The sequence below is a fragment of the Podarcis erhardii genome (genome assembly GCF_964252035.2).
Source record: "Podarcis erhardii genome assembly, chromosome: 5".
In the NCBI taxonomy this organism is placed as follows: Eukaryota; Metazoa; Chordata; class Lepidosauria; order Squamata; family Lacertidae; genus Podarcis; species Podarcis erhardii.
Window position 1 is genome coordinate 44662781 of NC_138509.1, and position 16824 is coordinate 44679604.

Here is a 16824-nt window from a genome sequence, read left to right on the forward strand (position 1 = left end):
ATTTTTGTTGGTTTGAATAATCAGAGTTGAATTTCTGCTGGCAATGAATTCACCTGGGCTATAAGGGTGCATGTAAACTTATGGCCACATGTATTGTGTCGATACTGTAGTGTTTTTTAGAGATGATTTTTCTCTCTATAAAAGAGCCATAATTTTTGACTGAGAACTTCAGCTTTTCTGCCTCAGGTTGCATGCAAAACCATTGGAGAGCGTATTAACAGTCAAGGATAGTCTGCCATGGATTGCCATATTGCTCAGCATTTTAAAAGTAATGTTAAATAAATAAAACAGGCACTCCAGGAAATTAAGACTAGGATTTTGTAGTGACACTTTCCTTGCTCAACAGCTTTGACAGTATATGGTGATGACCAAGCATAATGAGAACTTCTGTACACATGAGTTTGAGATCAATCAAAATGCAAAAGTGATTGTAACTAGACAGGCTTTTTGTGAGGTATTGTTGTTGGCAAAATAAGTCTGGGGGAAAAGTCTGAAAGGAATTATATAAACATAAGATAAATGTAATGCTCCTTCAGGTCCCGTCCCCCAAAGTGTATGTCTAGAAGTTTTTTGAAGTAGGGATCTGTTACAGCTTAGATTTTGGGGATTTGTTTCATTGCGGTTGGACAACTGCAGTCCACAAAGCACTGCTCCTGTTCCGTTCTTCGTTGTCTTAATGGGTTTGTGCAGGATAATTGTTTGGTGTGAAACAAAACACTGTTAGTAGTTAATCTATCTCTGCTGCTGGTCTAGACAGTGTATCTCTTATTTACTTATGAGGCAAATAAAAGTAGTGCCAGGATCCACAGTGTCAGACTTTCTAATGGGTTCACTGATACGTCTGCATGATGAGAGTTGCTGGTCATCTTATAAATGTTTTACAGGCAGTGGGCAGGGGGAGAAAAAGAACAGAGGGACATTCAATGAGCCAGAGCTTAAATCATGTCTTCTAAGTGATTACCTACATCTAAGGGTGCAGTCTGTGTAGAAAGATTGCCTCAGCCATAAGGAATTCTAGAGAAAATGAACCTAGGCATGGATTGTAAAATTTGAACATTTAGAGACTGAGGCAGAAGTTTTATTTTTAAAAAGCAAAACCTTGTTCTCTTAGAAATATGCAAATATAATTATAATTTACAAAAAGTGCTGTGGGACAAGCTTTTGTAGGCAACAGTCTGCTTTATTGGACAGATAAAGAAAGCTTAGTTCTTTTTTTAAAAAAGAAAAACACTGGAGCCATTCAAGATATTTTGCTGTCCGAGGCAAAAGACAAGATGACCTTCCACAATAAAAAGTTGAACAGACAAGCAGTTGAATTTTACTTCAACAGTGGTATTGTGAAAGCATCCTCTGACATACCTGAAGGCAACAGGTGAGCTTAGGTGGTGCAGGGTAGGCTGTTTTACACTGCCCAGCATTTGGCTTCTCACACTGTCAGTGGTAGGCCTGACCCTGAGATGTGAGGTATTTGCTAGCATTTAAGGTACCATATGATTCTTCAGCCTTTTTTTTTTTTTTTTTTTTGCTACAACAGTTGTTTTTGTTTAATGTTTTGTGCTCTTATTCCACTCCACACTCACACACCTTCACCCATTACTTCTAAGTTTGCCTTGAATTATTTAGCCATTAGTCGAGAGTAGGCTGATGCTAGTGACCGTTGTCCACATACAAGCCTCCTGTGAAACACATTATTGATACTGATATCTCTTGGAAAGCCATGTTCTCTAGCATACAGAAGTGAATTTTAAACTCAAAGCCGAGAGCTCATAGTTGTGGCAGCAAAAAAAAAAGGGGGGGGGTCTTCGTTTCATCATGTAATAACAGAAAAATGTTAAAGCCATTCCACCTGTCAGCTTAATTAACCCAATCAAAATTGGGTTTATCTTCTCCAGAGCAGAGCAAAAGTATGCTTCCTTTGTAATCCTGAAAAAAATGCTGACAACTGCCAGAATTGTATTGCAGAAGGGAGAGGGCTGTGCTCCTACCCATCAGAATGCCATAAACACGCAGGTGTAGTACTCTATCTCATCTCTAAAGCAGACTTTGAACCTGACTTAAAAGGGTTCTATCAGGCGGCTTTAGATTTTTCAAAAGCCACCCTTCCAGTTTGATGTTTGCTATCAGATGTGGTTGCTAAGTGTACAAGAAACTTAGGAGGATCAGAGGACAAACCAACCCACAAAGCATTAGATACAATTGAAGTTTAGATTATTTTCCTCTGAACAATGGATTTTACAAGTCTTCCTTTTCCATCTGTTTTTTTTCTGGCCAATATTTCTCTCTCTCTAATCTGTAAAGGTGCAGTTTACATAAACCCAGAAATCCATTTGTCGTTTGCCAAGTACGTTTGCAATTTTAATTACACTGAAGGGATTTGCTGCTGTCACACACCGCACAACATGCTTTTGCAACTGCTATTAAAACATGGGAAAAACAGATTATGACTAAATGCAATTAAGAAGTACTTTAAAAATAATACTGAAAAATAATTTTTCATGGATAAGGATCATGGGTTTTCAATTCATTTCAAATTTTTCTGTGACTGTTTTGGTTGATTGTGGATAATGATTATTGTATAATGTTGAAAAGATCTAGCTTTTTACCTGGTGCAATATACTTAGATATCTTAAACCATTATAAGGAATAATGGTGGCTGATGAGACTTTTCCCTGCTTTAAATCTTCTTTGAGGTCGTTATAATCAGTAGAATGGATTAAAAGAAATACTTGTTAGTCCAAAGGTAATATGCAGTGCAGCATAAAATGTACAATTTTTTATGTATATGCTTATCACATCTTATTCCGGGGGGGGGGGGATGACCATTTGCTAAAGGTTATTGCTTTCATTGCTATAAGAATTAGCCCAAAAAGATTAGCCTGTTACACACAGAAATTGAGAACATCCAAGGGTTCAGGTTCAATGCATTAATGCTTAAAAAAAGTAAGACAAGAATATCTGGGCAAACATAAGTTTGGCATTGCTGTTTAGTGACCATTACAACTGGGTGAGATCCTGTTGCTTGGTCCCTGCTCCTGCCAACCTAGCAGTTTGAAAGCACAAAGTGCAAGTAGATAAATAGGTACCGCTCCAGCAGAAAGGTAAACGGCTTTTCCATGCACTGCTCTGGCTCACCAGAAGTGGCTTAGTCATGTTGGCCACATGACCTGGAAGCTGTACACCGGCTCCCGCAGCCAATAAAGCGAGATGAGCGTCGCAACCCCAGAGTCGTCCATGACTGGACCTAATGGTCAGGGGTCCCTTTACCTTTACCATACCCTATTCTTAGTTCTTGCTTTGTGATAAGTTGTTATGGATGGGAGGGTATGGATGGGAGAGTGCTTGGACAGTTCTCAAGATGGGGATCATAGCATAGCCATGCATCAGCTTACCATTAGTAATTATATTGAGACTACAGAATGATAAACACATAGGAAATCAGGTGGATTCCTTTAATGGCTGGCATTTAAAATTCCAGAAACAAACATTAGAGATTTAAATGAGTTTGCCCTGAAGTACTTGTGTATAGAAGGAAAAGACTATGATGATATGCTAAATTGCTGTGAATGAGTCCAATTGGTCAGCATCATACAGGAGTGATAGGAATAACAATTTGTATTAAGCTGCAGGTACAGGTTTTGAGTCATGCTGGTATTACTTCTGTATCTTTATTATTCCCTAGCCCAGTTTTAATCACTCTGTTTTGAGAAGTGTAGCGTTCAAAATGTCAGGATGTGAAATGTTGCAGCATGCTGGCAGTCCTATGAATTACATATGTTAATACATCTACAGACCATGCACACTGCATGTGCTCCGTAATAACTTTTTAGCAGAAGTCTTAGACCACTTCTTCTTCCACATGGCCCAGAATAGCAATGCATACAGGTGTAGTGGTCAACGGCACTGTATCACGGGAAAGGGGGGGGAGTTCACTTCCTGTCTTGTGCACTCTGGTGCTGGTGGTGATTTGGGGCATCAGCCACTGCTACTGTTTGTGCCTGCACCAACAGCATAAGACTCCAAGCCGTCCTCTGATCCCCTGTAATCCTTGTTCTCTCTCTCTCTTGGCTTCTGAAGAGAAAAGAGCCTGGCTTGGCTGGGAAGCAGAACTGTAGAAGGCAGCAGACTGCCTGCAATCCCTGTTAGCAAATAAATGGTAGTTTGCACTGGTAGTGTTTATACCTCATTGAATTCATTTAAAATCCAGGATAGATTAATCTTTGTAAGTGGCTAACCTTTGGCCCACCAGACATTTATGGGTTCCAACTTCCACTGACCCTAATCATCACTGTCAATGATGATGGAAATTGTTGTCCAACAGCTTGGGGGTGGGTGGGTGGATAAGTTAGCCACCCTTGCCTGGCAGGATTTTAGCCCACTCTTACAGATGGCCAGACTAGTTAGTAGCAGTATATATGTAGTTAGAATGAATGCTCCCCACAGGTTTAAGTGAAATTCCTTAACCCACAAAGGAGATGCTACATAGGCTTCAAAGGAGGCAGATGTGCAGTCATTTCTATGTAATTCTCCAAACTGTGCACCTGTTGCTCCCTTTTCTTACAGCATCTAAAGTTTGAGTACAGAGAAATCTATATGAGGAAATTTAGAGTATGAGATAGATGTGACACAAGCTGTGTAGATAAACATCTTGTACATTACATTTGGTGAAGCGTAAAACAGGTGAATGAAGCCCTGACAACTCGCTGAGCTTTACCTCTTTTGTAACAAAGGCAGCAATAAAGAGAGAACATAATTTTGCTTGCGTTTGTTTTTCTCAACACACAATTCCAAAATGTTTATTGTGTCTTGTTTTTTTTTTAAAAAAAGACTTGGTTTTCATGTTACATGCTGAAAAGTATAGACAGATCCTGGGAAACATTTAAATATCTACATAGGAAGCTGCAATGTTCTCTAGACAGAGTACTTGTTAACATGCTGTATTATGCCAAGTCAGGCATTGGTTAGTCTACTTCAGCGCTGTCAAAGCTGACTGGCAGCAGATCTTAAGGATTTCAGACTGGAGTCTTTTCCGAGCCCAGTCTAGAGAAGCTGTGGGTTGAGGTTGGATCCTTTTGCATGCACTCGTACCATTGAGCCACAGCCCCTCCCCAAGATGCTCTAATTCTGTGGGTGTCTAACCCCCAAAGTGGAAATCAGATATCTCTGGTAGGATTCAGAATTAATTAAATGTGAAACACAGGGCAGAGTTGGGGTTTTCTTCGTCATGTTGTAGCTCCCAAGCCATTTTGTATTCAAGAATAAATCTCTGCAATCACTAGAAGCCTCTAGCTCTGTTAAACAAAAAAGAAAGTTTGTATTCTGAAGCTGTGTGCATTTGACTAGCTTTGTGGAGCAGAAGCACCTTTCCTGCTACAGCAATGCCCCTGATCTTCCTTCAGTAGTTCACTAATATACAGATATAACAAGGGAGGAGGTGGCCCTGGTACAAGAGGAAGTATCTTGTTTCCCTTTAGACATAAGGGAGTTCACACTGTTAAAAGAAATTTAGTTGGTTTTGTTAAATAAGAAAATGTTCTTGAAATGGCTGTGGACTTGCATCACCCTCCCCCTGGCTGCCTTTAAGGTTCTAGGACAATACATATAGAAAAGAGTGGAATAAGCACTCATTCTTGAATTCATTTTTTTTTAAGGTTTAACAACTGTTCCAAAAGTTCTCCAGCAATTTGTGTGTTTTTGTAACCCACTACAGACACTACCCAATAGCAGCTTGCGAAAACCATAACCACTGTGTATACCTGTGTATTGCAGCAGTGTTCGTTTCCTTCTTGGAAACAAGTTTTGGCTAAGCTTAAAAGTGCCATGGAAAATGACAAAACCTGTTAAACAAGGACTGTGGTAGGCACAACAAATGTTATTTTGTCACAGGGAAAGGGATATTTACCGTTGTGCTGTCAGGTTTTTCAAAAAACAAACCCACTGTTGTCTATACACAGAGGCATGCTCTATGACAATGTGAAGTGGAGACTACAAAAATGTGAAAGATCCTTTGGATTTAAAATCATATATGGACTAATTTTACCTTTAAGGCTTGTTCTTTTAGAAGCATGTGCTCTCGTTACCCTGGGGACGTGTTTTCCAGTACCTCCAATATAAGGACATATTCCCAAGAAGAACTCTCATGCTGGCGCTGCTCCCCATACCAGTACAAACTCTTGGAAAACTGGGCTAATGGTCCTGTTGGTGCCACCGCTTCTGACTGCTGCCCAGTTGTCGTTGACCCATGACAGGTCCTTCTTGGTGACAGTTCCCCACTGCCTGGCGAAGTGGGTGGTCTGTCTCCCTCAATACTGACTTTCAAGAGGAATATGTTAATAACATTTTTCTTTACCCAGACATTTGACAGCTAAAAGATACCGGCATTTGCAATCTTAAAACGAGCAGTTGTGAAATACATTTAAAAGCCATCACATACCCTCACAGTTGCTAATTTTTAAATTGTGTTTTAAATTTAATGTTTTAAATTGTGTTTGGGGGGAAAGGGCGGGAAAGAAATCTAATTCATAAATGCTTTTAGAGGCTGGGGTTTCTGGATAGAAGTGCCAGAGGTCATCTTACTTTGGCAGCAAGGGAAGAGAGGACATCTTTTTTTGCAGTGGTGTGCAAGAGCCCACCTATAAAACTGGAAGGAAATTGATGCCATCTTGGTCCCAATATGGTGACAAATAGAGGTATTATAGGTTTTCTCCCCCACAGTGAATGAAGGAGAAAACTACCTTTTATTCATTAGACCGTATTGAAACCTAAATTTTCTGTTCTAGGCATATTTTCTTTTTCAGTTCTTTGAACATACGACAACATTGTACAGATAAATAATGTAACCCTTGGGCACTGTATGGTCTTTTAAAAATCCCTGGGATAGCTCAGCCGCTAGAACATGAAACTCCTAATCTCAGGATTGTGGGTTTGAGTCCCATGTTGGGCAAAAAGATTCCTGTGTTGCAGAGAGTTGGAACAGATGACCCTTGGGGTTCCTTCCAGCACTATAATTCTGTGATTCTAATCATTCTGCCCCCCTAAAGAAACACTTCTTCCCCATGCTTAACCCCCCCCCCCACAGCTGGCCTTCAGTGGCTGGTTAGGATTGCTATATAGGAAACTTATTTATTTTGGTTTTTTAAAATTTAAAAATGCCATCCCAGTTTGTTTCACCACAAACATGTGCAAATGTCATTCTAGTAACTGAGTAGCACTACCCAAGAGAAGCCTTTAGACTAAAGCTATTAAGCTTTTCAGTAAAAGCATATAATGAAAAATTATTCTGATTTATACAGACAGGTCAAGGATCAATATTCTGACAATTATTAATAAACCAAACTTCTCATGCCTGATCTGTAGTGTGTTAGATAAATCCAGGCTTTTATTGTAGGATTGTTTCCAAATTCTTTTAACACTCAAAATGAGTTTTTAACTGAATATCTAGTAATTTTTGGGTAGACCGTTTTAGATTCTGGAGAAAATGATTTTCAAAGATAGCTCAGAATAATTTTTCATGGATATCTGAGAGACATGAAATCTGTTGAAGACTATATGCTCCTTTTTGGAGGCTGAACACATTTATTATTGGGTAGCTACACTGCTCAATTAATATATAGGTTGCACAATTTGTATTTTGAATAGTATTGGGTTGAATGTAATGAGGCTTGCTCCCAAATAACTAGGTTTATGATTGCAGCTTTAGCCAGGAGAACATTGATTCTGCTACTCTTACAAAAGACTCAAAAGGTATTAAAAAACAACCTCATATCAACATTAATGACGCAAAATCTAGTAGCATTAACAGAGTTTGATAGGGAAAGACAAAGGATGCTACAGAAGTAAAACAAATTTAAGGAAATCAGTCTTCATTCCATTAAAAGTAAAAACAGAAAACTGCTTCTAAAAATGACTTGAAAAAAATGTTTCATTTTCTTAGGTATTTTCCTTCACTGACTAGATAGGTGACAGGCTAGTTACTGTGCCCACATGCCTAGGCTAAAACTCATAAACCTCATTCAAAGAACTAGACTTTCTGACAGCTGCCTGTCATGTATTCTCTAATTCTTATTAAGGCAAGAAAACCTCTTCCAATATATTTGACTTTCAAGTAGTTGCATGTCATAAATATTCTAATAATACTAATGCAAGAATAATCTAGTAGAGGGCAGTTTTTAAATGTGTTGCATTTGTATGTGAAATTCTTAAGTGTGTGATGAAGAGGATTTGTACTATTTACTGCAGGGGGGTGGGGGGATTACTACGACATCCTGTCTGTATTTGGGTCAGAAATATAGCCCAGAGGTATTTGTATGATAGATGCATTAGACTGCATTAGTGACTTAGCTATCATAATAGCAAAATACGCCATCATGTGACGGCTTGAGCTTCAAACATTTTATTGTGGATTAGCCCTAGAAATGCACAAGATGACCTAACAACCACCAAAAGAAGGTGACTGTTGTGCTATTTTTTCTTCAAGATCTCAGCCTAACACTTGCATGCATATCTGTACTTTTTATGGAGAAAGGAAACAATATTATCATTCAGTATGTTCTGTAGTTTTAATGTACACAACATAGCATAGCAAATGTGTTGGTGAATCTTTTTTTAAAATGTTCTAGCAACCAGGATTCAAGATAGCCAGGGCTACTTGCATTCTGTTGACTATTTTAAAGTTGACTATTATAAAGTGTTTGTTGTAATTTTCTTAAATATTAATGAAGTGTAAAAATGTTCAGTAGGTTTGAAAAGACCAAATACTGTACATCTGTCTTATTCCTTCCACCTCTTAGTGTCCACATTAACATTGCAGTGATAAAAATATAATAATTGTGTCTGCTGTGCATAAAGTATGTGTGTTGTGTGCGTTTAAATAGTGTACCGGTGAACAATATATAATGTCCATTCTCTTCTTTCAGCTTTGTAATACTAAGACTTGAGAGCCTTTCATCCTCCCTTTTCTGTGACCTCTTCTCAGGTCTTAAAATTATAAATTCCAGATTACACCTTGGCAATTTTCTTTCCTGGGATGATGAAAGGATTTGAGAATTATGGTAATAATATGAAGAATCGTTTTGGAGAATAATTAGTGGAGCTAATTTCAAACTGGCCTCTCATCTTCCCTGTCCCTTCCCCTGATCCCCCAGTAATTTTTCAAAAAATGTGCAGTGTTCATCACGTGTTTTCCCAATACCTAGATTGTTTCTACTCATGATCTTATATATTTGTATATCTTGCTTCAGCCTTGTTTGGGGCCAGCATGCCTGCTCCTATTTAATTTGTCTTTAGCTCTGTATAGTGGATTAGCATTTCATCAGAATGGATTAAGATTGAATTGACATTGAAGCTCCCTTGCCACTCTCCCCACCCCCTTTATTTTCCTGCCATGGGAGAGGGAAGGTAAAATCTTAAAGGAATCCTGTGTTATGCATAGAAAACAAATAAATATAAATAGCATGTAGTAGCTATGATCAGAGGAAGAATATATACAGAGGTGTCTGGGTCAGCCAGTGCAGTAGGTTGCATCAGGCTCAAATGGTGTCACATGGAACAAAAGCTTTAGGGGCTTTATTTATCCCTTAATCCCCACACACTGTTTGACTAGTTGTCCATGTGAGCAAGCCATCCCAAGCAGGAAGGGATAAACCATCTGGATTAAGTGCAGCATCCCTTTTCTGTTTCTGAATTGTACAGGAAAGACCTTTCCATTCTGCAGTTTTTGGAGCCAGGCTGGGTTACTGTTGGGTCTTTCTGTGTTTTGTCTACTTATGTTTCGAAGAATTAATAATTCAGGCAACACTTTGAAATCGTAAACCACCTGTTGGGCTGTTTCTTGAAGCTGCAGAAGGATTCAAATACAGTGCATTTTGTTTGTTTGTTTTTGCTTTTTTTATGCGTGTAACTGAAGCTTTAACAAGAGAGCTTGCTTGCCATTATTTAAGCTGAACATTGCTGTGTACCAATGCCAATTCCAAGCAAACACATTGGCCGCTCTCAGAGCTGGGATGCTGCAGGATGGTATGAAGGCAATTGGGAGAATGAAAGTTCGTTCGACTACCAGAGACCTCCGGGGAGAAGGAATTCTTTAACCTACGGTGGTGAGGGAGTTTGGTATGAGCAGCCAACCCAAAGACCACACGATATCATCTTGCAGGGAGGTGCGGAACTGAAGCAGGAGCCATATCCATACCAGGAGCCAGTTTTTCACCAAGGTCCTTTGCGGAAAGGTTCCGTCCCTGAGTTTTCTTACTACGACAGACAGCCTACAATGTCTGCACGAAGTTCCTTGCCACCTCAGGATTACTACAGTGACCCTTCGCTAGCTGCCAGATCACCTAAAGATCCACGCTACTATAGAGACCACATGATTAACAGACCATTACCGAATTATGGCAGATTGGCTTGGGATCAGATGCAAGTCCGGTCACCTGCCCCGCATGAAGCCAGCCGCATGTATAGAGATCCAATGACTAAGATGGTCCCCGAGGCGCAGAGGATTCGAAACAGAGATCCTTCTCATGCAAGATATGGTGTTGAACCTCCGATGCCCAGGTATGGGGCAGAACCTCCAGCATTCCTGAACCGGCCAGCTTATAATGACACAGTGGACAGATCTATAGATGCTGCAGCCGGTAGGCAAGTTACCCCAACATGTTTGGTAGTTGATCCAAACTCAACGGCAGCTCCTGATGGAAGCATAAACCGTGGTTATGGACCAGTCCGGGAGACGGTCGGTGCAAAAGCTCCTTATGACAGCTGCGAAACAGCCACAACTCCTTCACAAACTCAGGTGCCTCCACCTTTCCCAGGACAAGACATTAAAAGGAATGTGGATCCAGAGTTCTTGGCACTTCTGCGTTCTGAAGGAGTATCCGAAAGCACGCTCAATGCCTTGCTGCAGCAGGGATTTGATTCTCCAAGCATGCTGGCGATGATGGAGGAGAATGACATAAAATCAGTTGCTCCGAATCTAGGGCAGGCGAGAGTGCTTTCTAGAATTGCCCATATTTACAAAGCAGAGATGCAGATGCAGAGGCAGGAAAGGAAAAGCACCATCATCCGTCCCAGACACAGGTCTAACAGCTTTAGTCACCGAAGCGAATTGCTCCAGAATGAGTATGCGATGCACCCAGCCACCAGCCCAATGGCAGATGGTGCAGTGATGCACCCACCTGCAGCTGCTTCTATGCAGCCCGTGTCCCCAAGAGTAGCAGAAATAACTCGCCGTCCATCTAGTGCTCCGACACAACACCTTCTAGAAACTGCAACTTACCCTGCGTCTGGCTTACCCCATCAAGGTGCTCCTTTTCTTCTCAACTCTGGATACAGTGCTTCTGGCCCGTGCAATATGCACACCCGACAAGCAACTGGCTATACTGCTCCAGCTGGAATAGCCATGAATGCACTGCAAACAAATCCACACCCAAGTCCCAAAACAGCATATTCGACCACATACACAGTACCCATGGAGCTGATGAAGCGGGAAAGGAATCCTCCATTGTCCCCAATGCACAGTCCTCACAACAGCCCCCAACTCATTCGAAAACAAGGAACCCAAATGGAGCCCAACCTGGTGCCAGCAGGACCAAGTTTTCCAATGCAGCACTCTCCATATCAGAAAACCACAAGGCGCACAGGGCCACCAGTCATTGTCTCCACCATGGCATCGCCTGAACCAAGTAATTACTTTAAAGTATATTACTTTATATGGTTTCTTTTAGAATTGTTGTATTCATGTTTAATTACTGGGAGGGGGAATCAGCATACCAATAGCCTTAGAAATAAACTGTTATATATGTATATATTCTTACCTGCACCAACCTAAAGAGTCATTAATCTACCTGGTATATACCGTAATAAATAATTCCAGCATGAGGATGCACAGTGTGACTTAATTTAGCTTTTTAAAAAAATTTCTTAGTTCACAGCAGATAAAAATGGCAAGTGTGCCAAACCATCATTTCACAGTGACACTTGCAGCTTCTGTTATTTGCAAGGGACAGAAGATTAGATACTAAACACTTTCTAGGGCAATTAGGCTGAAAGGTTTCATTTTTAGACTGATTTCCCCCAGTTGTTATCAGCACAAGTGTGCTTTTCAGAGGAAACAGTTAGTGTTTCCTTGATGAAATTTATCAAGTAACTTATCAAGTAACTAATGATGTGATCCTGGAACTCCCCAGCTTGGACAGTAATCATTATTCCTTTTGGATTGATTTTTCTTTTTTCCCTTTCTTTATTCAATAAGATTTTTCAAATAAAACACTATGCTGTTGATTTCTTATTGGAATTACTTATGGCTATAGAAGCAGTTAACAAAATAAGTCTGCATTTAATGCTAAAGTCAATCATTAACTACTAGGTAAATAAATACTTTGTGGTGGGGGTTATTTGTTATGTTTGTTACCATGTTATTATTTTTGGGGTTTTTTATACTGCAAACCGTCATCCTTGGATGAAGGGCAATATAGAAACTAATTAATTAAAAGGTGGGAATGCTCCTAAAATTCCTTTCCTGCCTACAGGTTTTATAAGCTGTATACAGAATGCATAAACTGATAAGTTTCTAACATTGATGAAGCTAAGCACATATATATATAGTCCATGGAATTGAATTTGCAATGAAAGAAAATAACTGGCAGATAACCCTTAGCATGGGTTACATTCAATTAAAACCCAGTGAAAACATTTGCCATCAATGAAATTGTAGAAATTGCCTCAGATTAGTAAATTGTATAATTTGACTTGTGCCTAATGCTGTGTGCAGCTACTGGGATTAAATCCCTTTAAATTAAGGGGAATTTTCTTCTAAGTAAATGTTTTTAGGATTGATCTGCATGTTTATTGAAAGTGAGTGACTTAACAAAGGACACAATCCAACCATGGTGCAGCATATTTTAAATCCAATTGATTTCAATAGGAGAATTAAGCATATACTTTAACTCACTTCTGTTATGATAAAATAGATTTAAAAGTACTTACATTTGGCTTGTGCCCCAAAGTGTACTATCTATGAGCGTAAAAACAATGTCTGAACAATGACACAGTGTCATTTTAAAAGTGGAACTGATAAAAGTTGCAATGTTCCACTTTTGCTCTTACGCTTTTTAAAGCACAGATTGCTCTTAGTTTAGATTTCACGATGTGTGAAATAAATACATATGTAGAAATACCTTGAATATATGAGAATGCCATATGTACAGATATATTAGAAACAGAGTATACTGCTTTTAAAAATAAATAAATAAATGCTTTTGAAAGTATTTGAAGCTAGGGTTGTGAAAATGTTTCATTTGCTTAAAATGATGTTTTTAGCAACGTTGGTAAGAAGAGCCCTTGTGACTGCCATTTTAACTGGGCTTGGTTGTAAATGAAAGCTTCTAAAGACTGTTCAGGTAGAACAATTTCTGAATGATTTCTTGTAAACAGATTCAGAATTTTTCATTTTGGGAGTAATAAAATGTTTTTTGGAAAGGCCAACATTTTGTCACAGCTGTTATCCAGTGCATCTTTAATTGATAATCTAGTGTTCCTTCAGAAACTTCAGACATAATACAAAAAGCAAATAGCGACCCTGTGCAAGTCATACTGTAGGTAAAAGCTTCTGGTTGCTTCTGGTAGCTTGTGAGCGCAATATTTTTCAGTAGAGTTTATGCACTTTTAAGATTAAGGCAGGCGTTCTTTCTAAACATGGTGGAAATGGTTTGATCACACATTATGTGCCCTGAAAACAAATGCCTCTGAATATAGATAATATGTCGTACACTTCAGAATATCTCTCTCTTTACCGCTTAGTCCTTCATCACTCTTATTAAGACTTCAGGGATGCATATTTTGGTGGTGGTGGGGAAATCTATAGCTGTTTTCCCTTTTTAATGTGTTAGTCTGTTTATAAGACAATACCAACAACATTGTTGAGATGTGAGCAGCCTCCTTCTTGACTCAAACATTTTTTCTCTACAACCAATTCATTTGCATGAGGATGACATTTGTTGCTCCAGTAATTTCATCTGATAATGGCCAGCTTGCAAAGCGGATCTGAAAACATATTCCTTAATTATGTGTTGCTAAGCAACGAGAGGGTTTGGTCATAATCACAGAAAGATTATCTTTCTATTGAAGTCACTGCAAAGGTTTAGCTGAAGTAGGACCTTCTGCTAATTCCCCCCCTTCCATTTTTGTTTTGTTCTGTTTCTTTTTCTGTCCAAAACAATGAAGAAAGGTATTTGCCCCTCTTCTTAAAATGCAAATTTAATCTAGGAGTTAAGGTAAGATCCATTGATTACAGAAACATGGGTGAAATGAAGTTCCAGGGTATCTTAATAATGAAGAAATATAAATCTTTATTTTAAAACATTCTCAAATAATGCTCAGGAAAGGTACTTGAACAAAAGTACATGCTTATAACATTTAAAAACACAGTTGCAAGGTCATAGTCGGGGTGCAGAATTGGCCAGTGGTAGAATGTTTATATATTATCTTACATTTTCTGCTATGAGATGAATGCCAAGGGAACCTTAACTTTTTTTAAGGTATCTGAACCACAGTGTAAATGTTAGCTTAGGCTGCAGTCCTGTATGGTACTTACTTCTGAGTAGATATATAAAAGATGACATTGTTAGGCTCTAATCCTACATGCACTTATTAATGTGTAAACCCCCTTGAATTCAAAGGGACCCCAAACCCTTGGGGGGGGGGTTCGTTCCAAGGCAGGAGGAGAAGCTAGACATATGTGGGCTCCAACAGATTCCGAGCCAACCTTTCACTACCATCACTTGATGGCTTCCGACATGATTGCTGCGCCAGCTCCAGGCTGGAGCAACAATTTGCCTCTGCTTCCCAACCCAGCCAGCACCAGTGGCAGGGATGCATATGGGGTAATGGCTCTGCCCCGCAATAGCTGCCCTGCAGGGGCTTGGGTTGCTCCGTTACTTTCAAGTAAACATGTAAAGGTTTGCGTTGTTAATCAGATTTCCCCCTTAAATTGAAGGGATTTCCACTCATTGGCTGCACTGTTAGCATATAAAGATTGGTTGAAGTATATAGATATCATAAGCTTCTAGTGAACTTGATTTTAAAATGTAAAGATTTAATTGGTAGCTTCAGTTGTAACACACCTTCTAGAGAGCAATCCCAATTGAACCAGAGTGAGACTTGCATCTGCGTAAACATACATAAGATTGCATTGATGATATATAAAAGATTGTAACTAATGCTGTCCATGCACATATAGAACAGATGCCTGCTTATGGACTTTTCCTCTCTCCCCCCCCCCCAGCAGCCTCAAAATCTGTTCCCAGAGAGTTGAGGAAGAGCTGAAGTCTACCTATGCAAGGTTGGCTTCCATTGAATATCTTAAATGAGATGTATTTTAAAAATCAGTTCACTCAATTTATAGCTTCATGCCTTTCAGTTTTTGCCTTTTCAGTTACAGCAATTCAGGCTCAAGGACACTGACTTCAGCAGTAAGTTGTTATTATATATTTTGTTTAATTATGCAAGCCAATGTATCTACAACTGAGCCAGTTTCAAGCTCCTTGTATTAATTTAAAGAGTCCTGAATGACATAGGTCTAGGGCGCCTCAGGGACCCTTATTTCCCAGTTTGGCCACTGAGATAATCTGCAGAAGCACCACTGGTCGTCCCCTGAGTTGGCAGGGATCATTTGACAAATGCAAGGAACTGAGCCTTTAGTGTAATCGGCACAATACTGTTGAATACTCAGCCAATAGAGAATCAGCAGGTTTCAACTTTTAAATGCCCACTGAAGACTTTTCTATTCCATCAGGCCTGTTCAGGTGATTTGGAATTCATCTTTCCACAATAGCTGATTTCTGGTTTAAACTTCTTTATATGGTTTTGTGTACTGTTGTTGCAAACTGCTCTGATATATTTTATGAATAGCAGTATGGAAATATTTCTATAAATACATAAAAATATATATAATAAGATGGCATAGACAAGAAACTCAAGGAGTTGATGTGAAAACTAGAGGTAGGGAAACTGGTCTAACATCAATCTGGGAAGGGCTCATTCTTTCCAAGCTTTTTTCCTGTTTTAAAAGAAAAAAGGGGTTCGCGAATTTTTTTCTAAAATCATTACAAATCTGTTCCTGCTAGCCCTTGATTGTCTGAGCCTCCATACCCATTGCCTAACTCTCCAGCAGCAGCAGCAGCAGCAGCAGCAGGCGGCATGTAGGTATGCAGGGATGTGAATGGACAAACAAGGAGGAGAGGAATAGGGCTACTCCTTGGGTTTTCATTGGTTCTCAAAGCCTTACCAACACAAACTGCTCAGCTCTCAGAGCATTGTAGTTTGTCAGGGCTGCTGGGTCCTGTATAATTACAATTCTTACAATTTTTCACCAGCAGCTTTCTGTTTGCAGTCAGGTTTTTGGGCATCATTGCACTTCCACAACACTGTTGCTGCTACTGGAAGGGGATGGGGGGCAGATCAGATTTGCCAAGCTTATTTACAAGTCTAGCTGAAATTGGGCTCATATCATAAAAGTTATGTTATTGCCAGACTGGGGGAGGCTCGCTTCCCAGCCCTTCACCTCCAATTCTGGAACTCTGCAACATCACTTACAAAGATGGGCTGTAAACTTAATTCCTTTGCCAAGCAATTCTCTCTGAAAATGTAAAAGCTTAACCTTGCTCACCCAGCATTGCCAACTGTTTTAAATGCCTTTCACGTCTGCCATAGTTTCAAGCTTTGGCTAGAAAAACACTTTGGAAAGCACACAAAAAATAAATAGAATAGTCATGAATTTAGACTTTAAAATAAACTTTTTTAAATTATGAGACTTGTGACAAAGCTACAGCAGCTAGC

General features: G+C 39.5%; 1 protein-coding gene across 8 annotated transcripts in view; it reads left to right on the forward strand.

Annotated features, from left to right (window-relative positions):
* The window catches only part of CTBP2 (C-terminal binding protein 2), a 214878-nt gene that overhangs the window by 132284 nt on the left and 65770 nt on the right, over positions 1 to 16824 (forward strand). For 3 of the 8 annotated variants that reach the window (XR_014156904.1, XR_014156905.1, XM_081863172.1), the window contains exon 1: positions 9941 to 11672. The exons of the other annotated variants lie outside the window; for them this stretch is intronic. Coding sequence is in view for 1 of the 3 variants with exons in the window: in XM_081863172.1 (XP_081719298.1) it covers positions 9956 to 11672 (1717 nt within the window). In the remaining 2 variants the exon portion in view is untranslated. Of the gene's footprint in view, positions 1 to 9940; positions 11673 to 16824 lie in introns of those variants that run through there. 8 annotated transcript variants of the gene reach the window in all.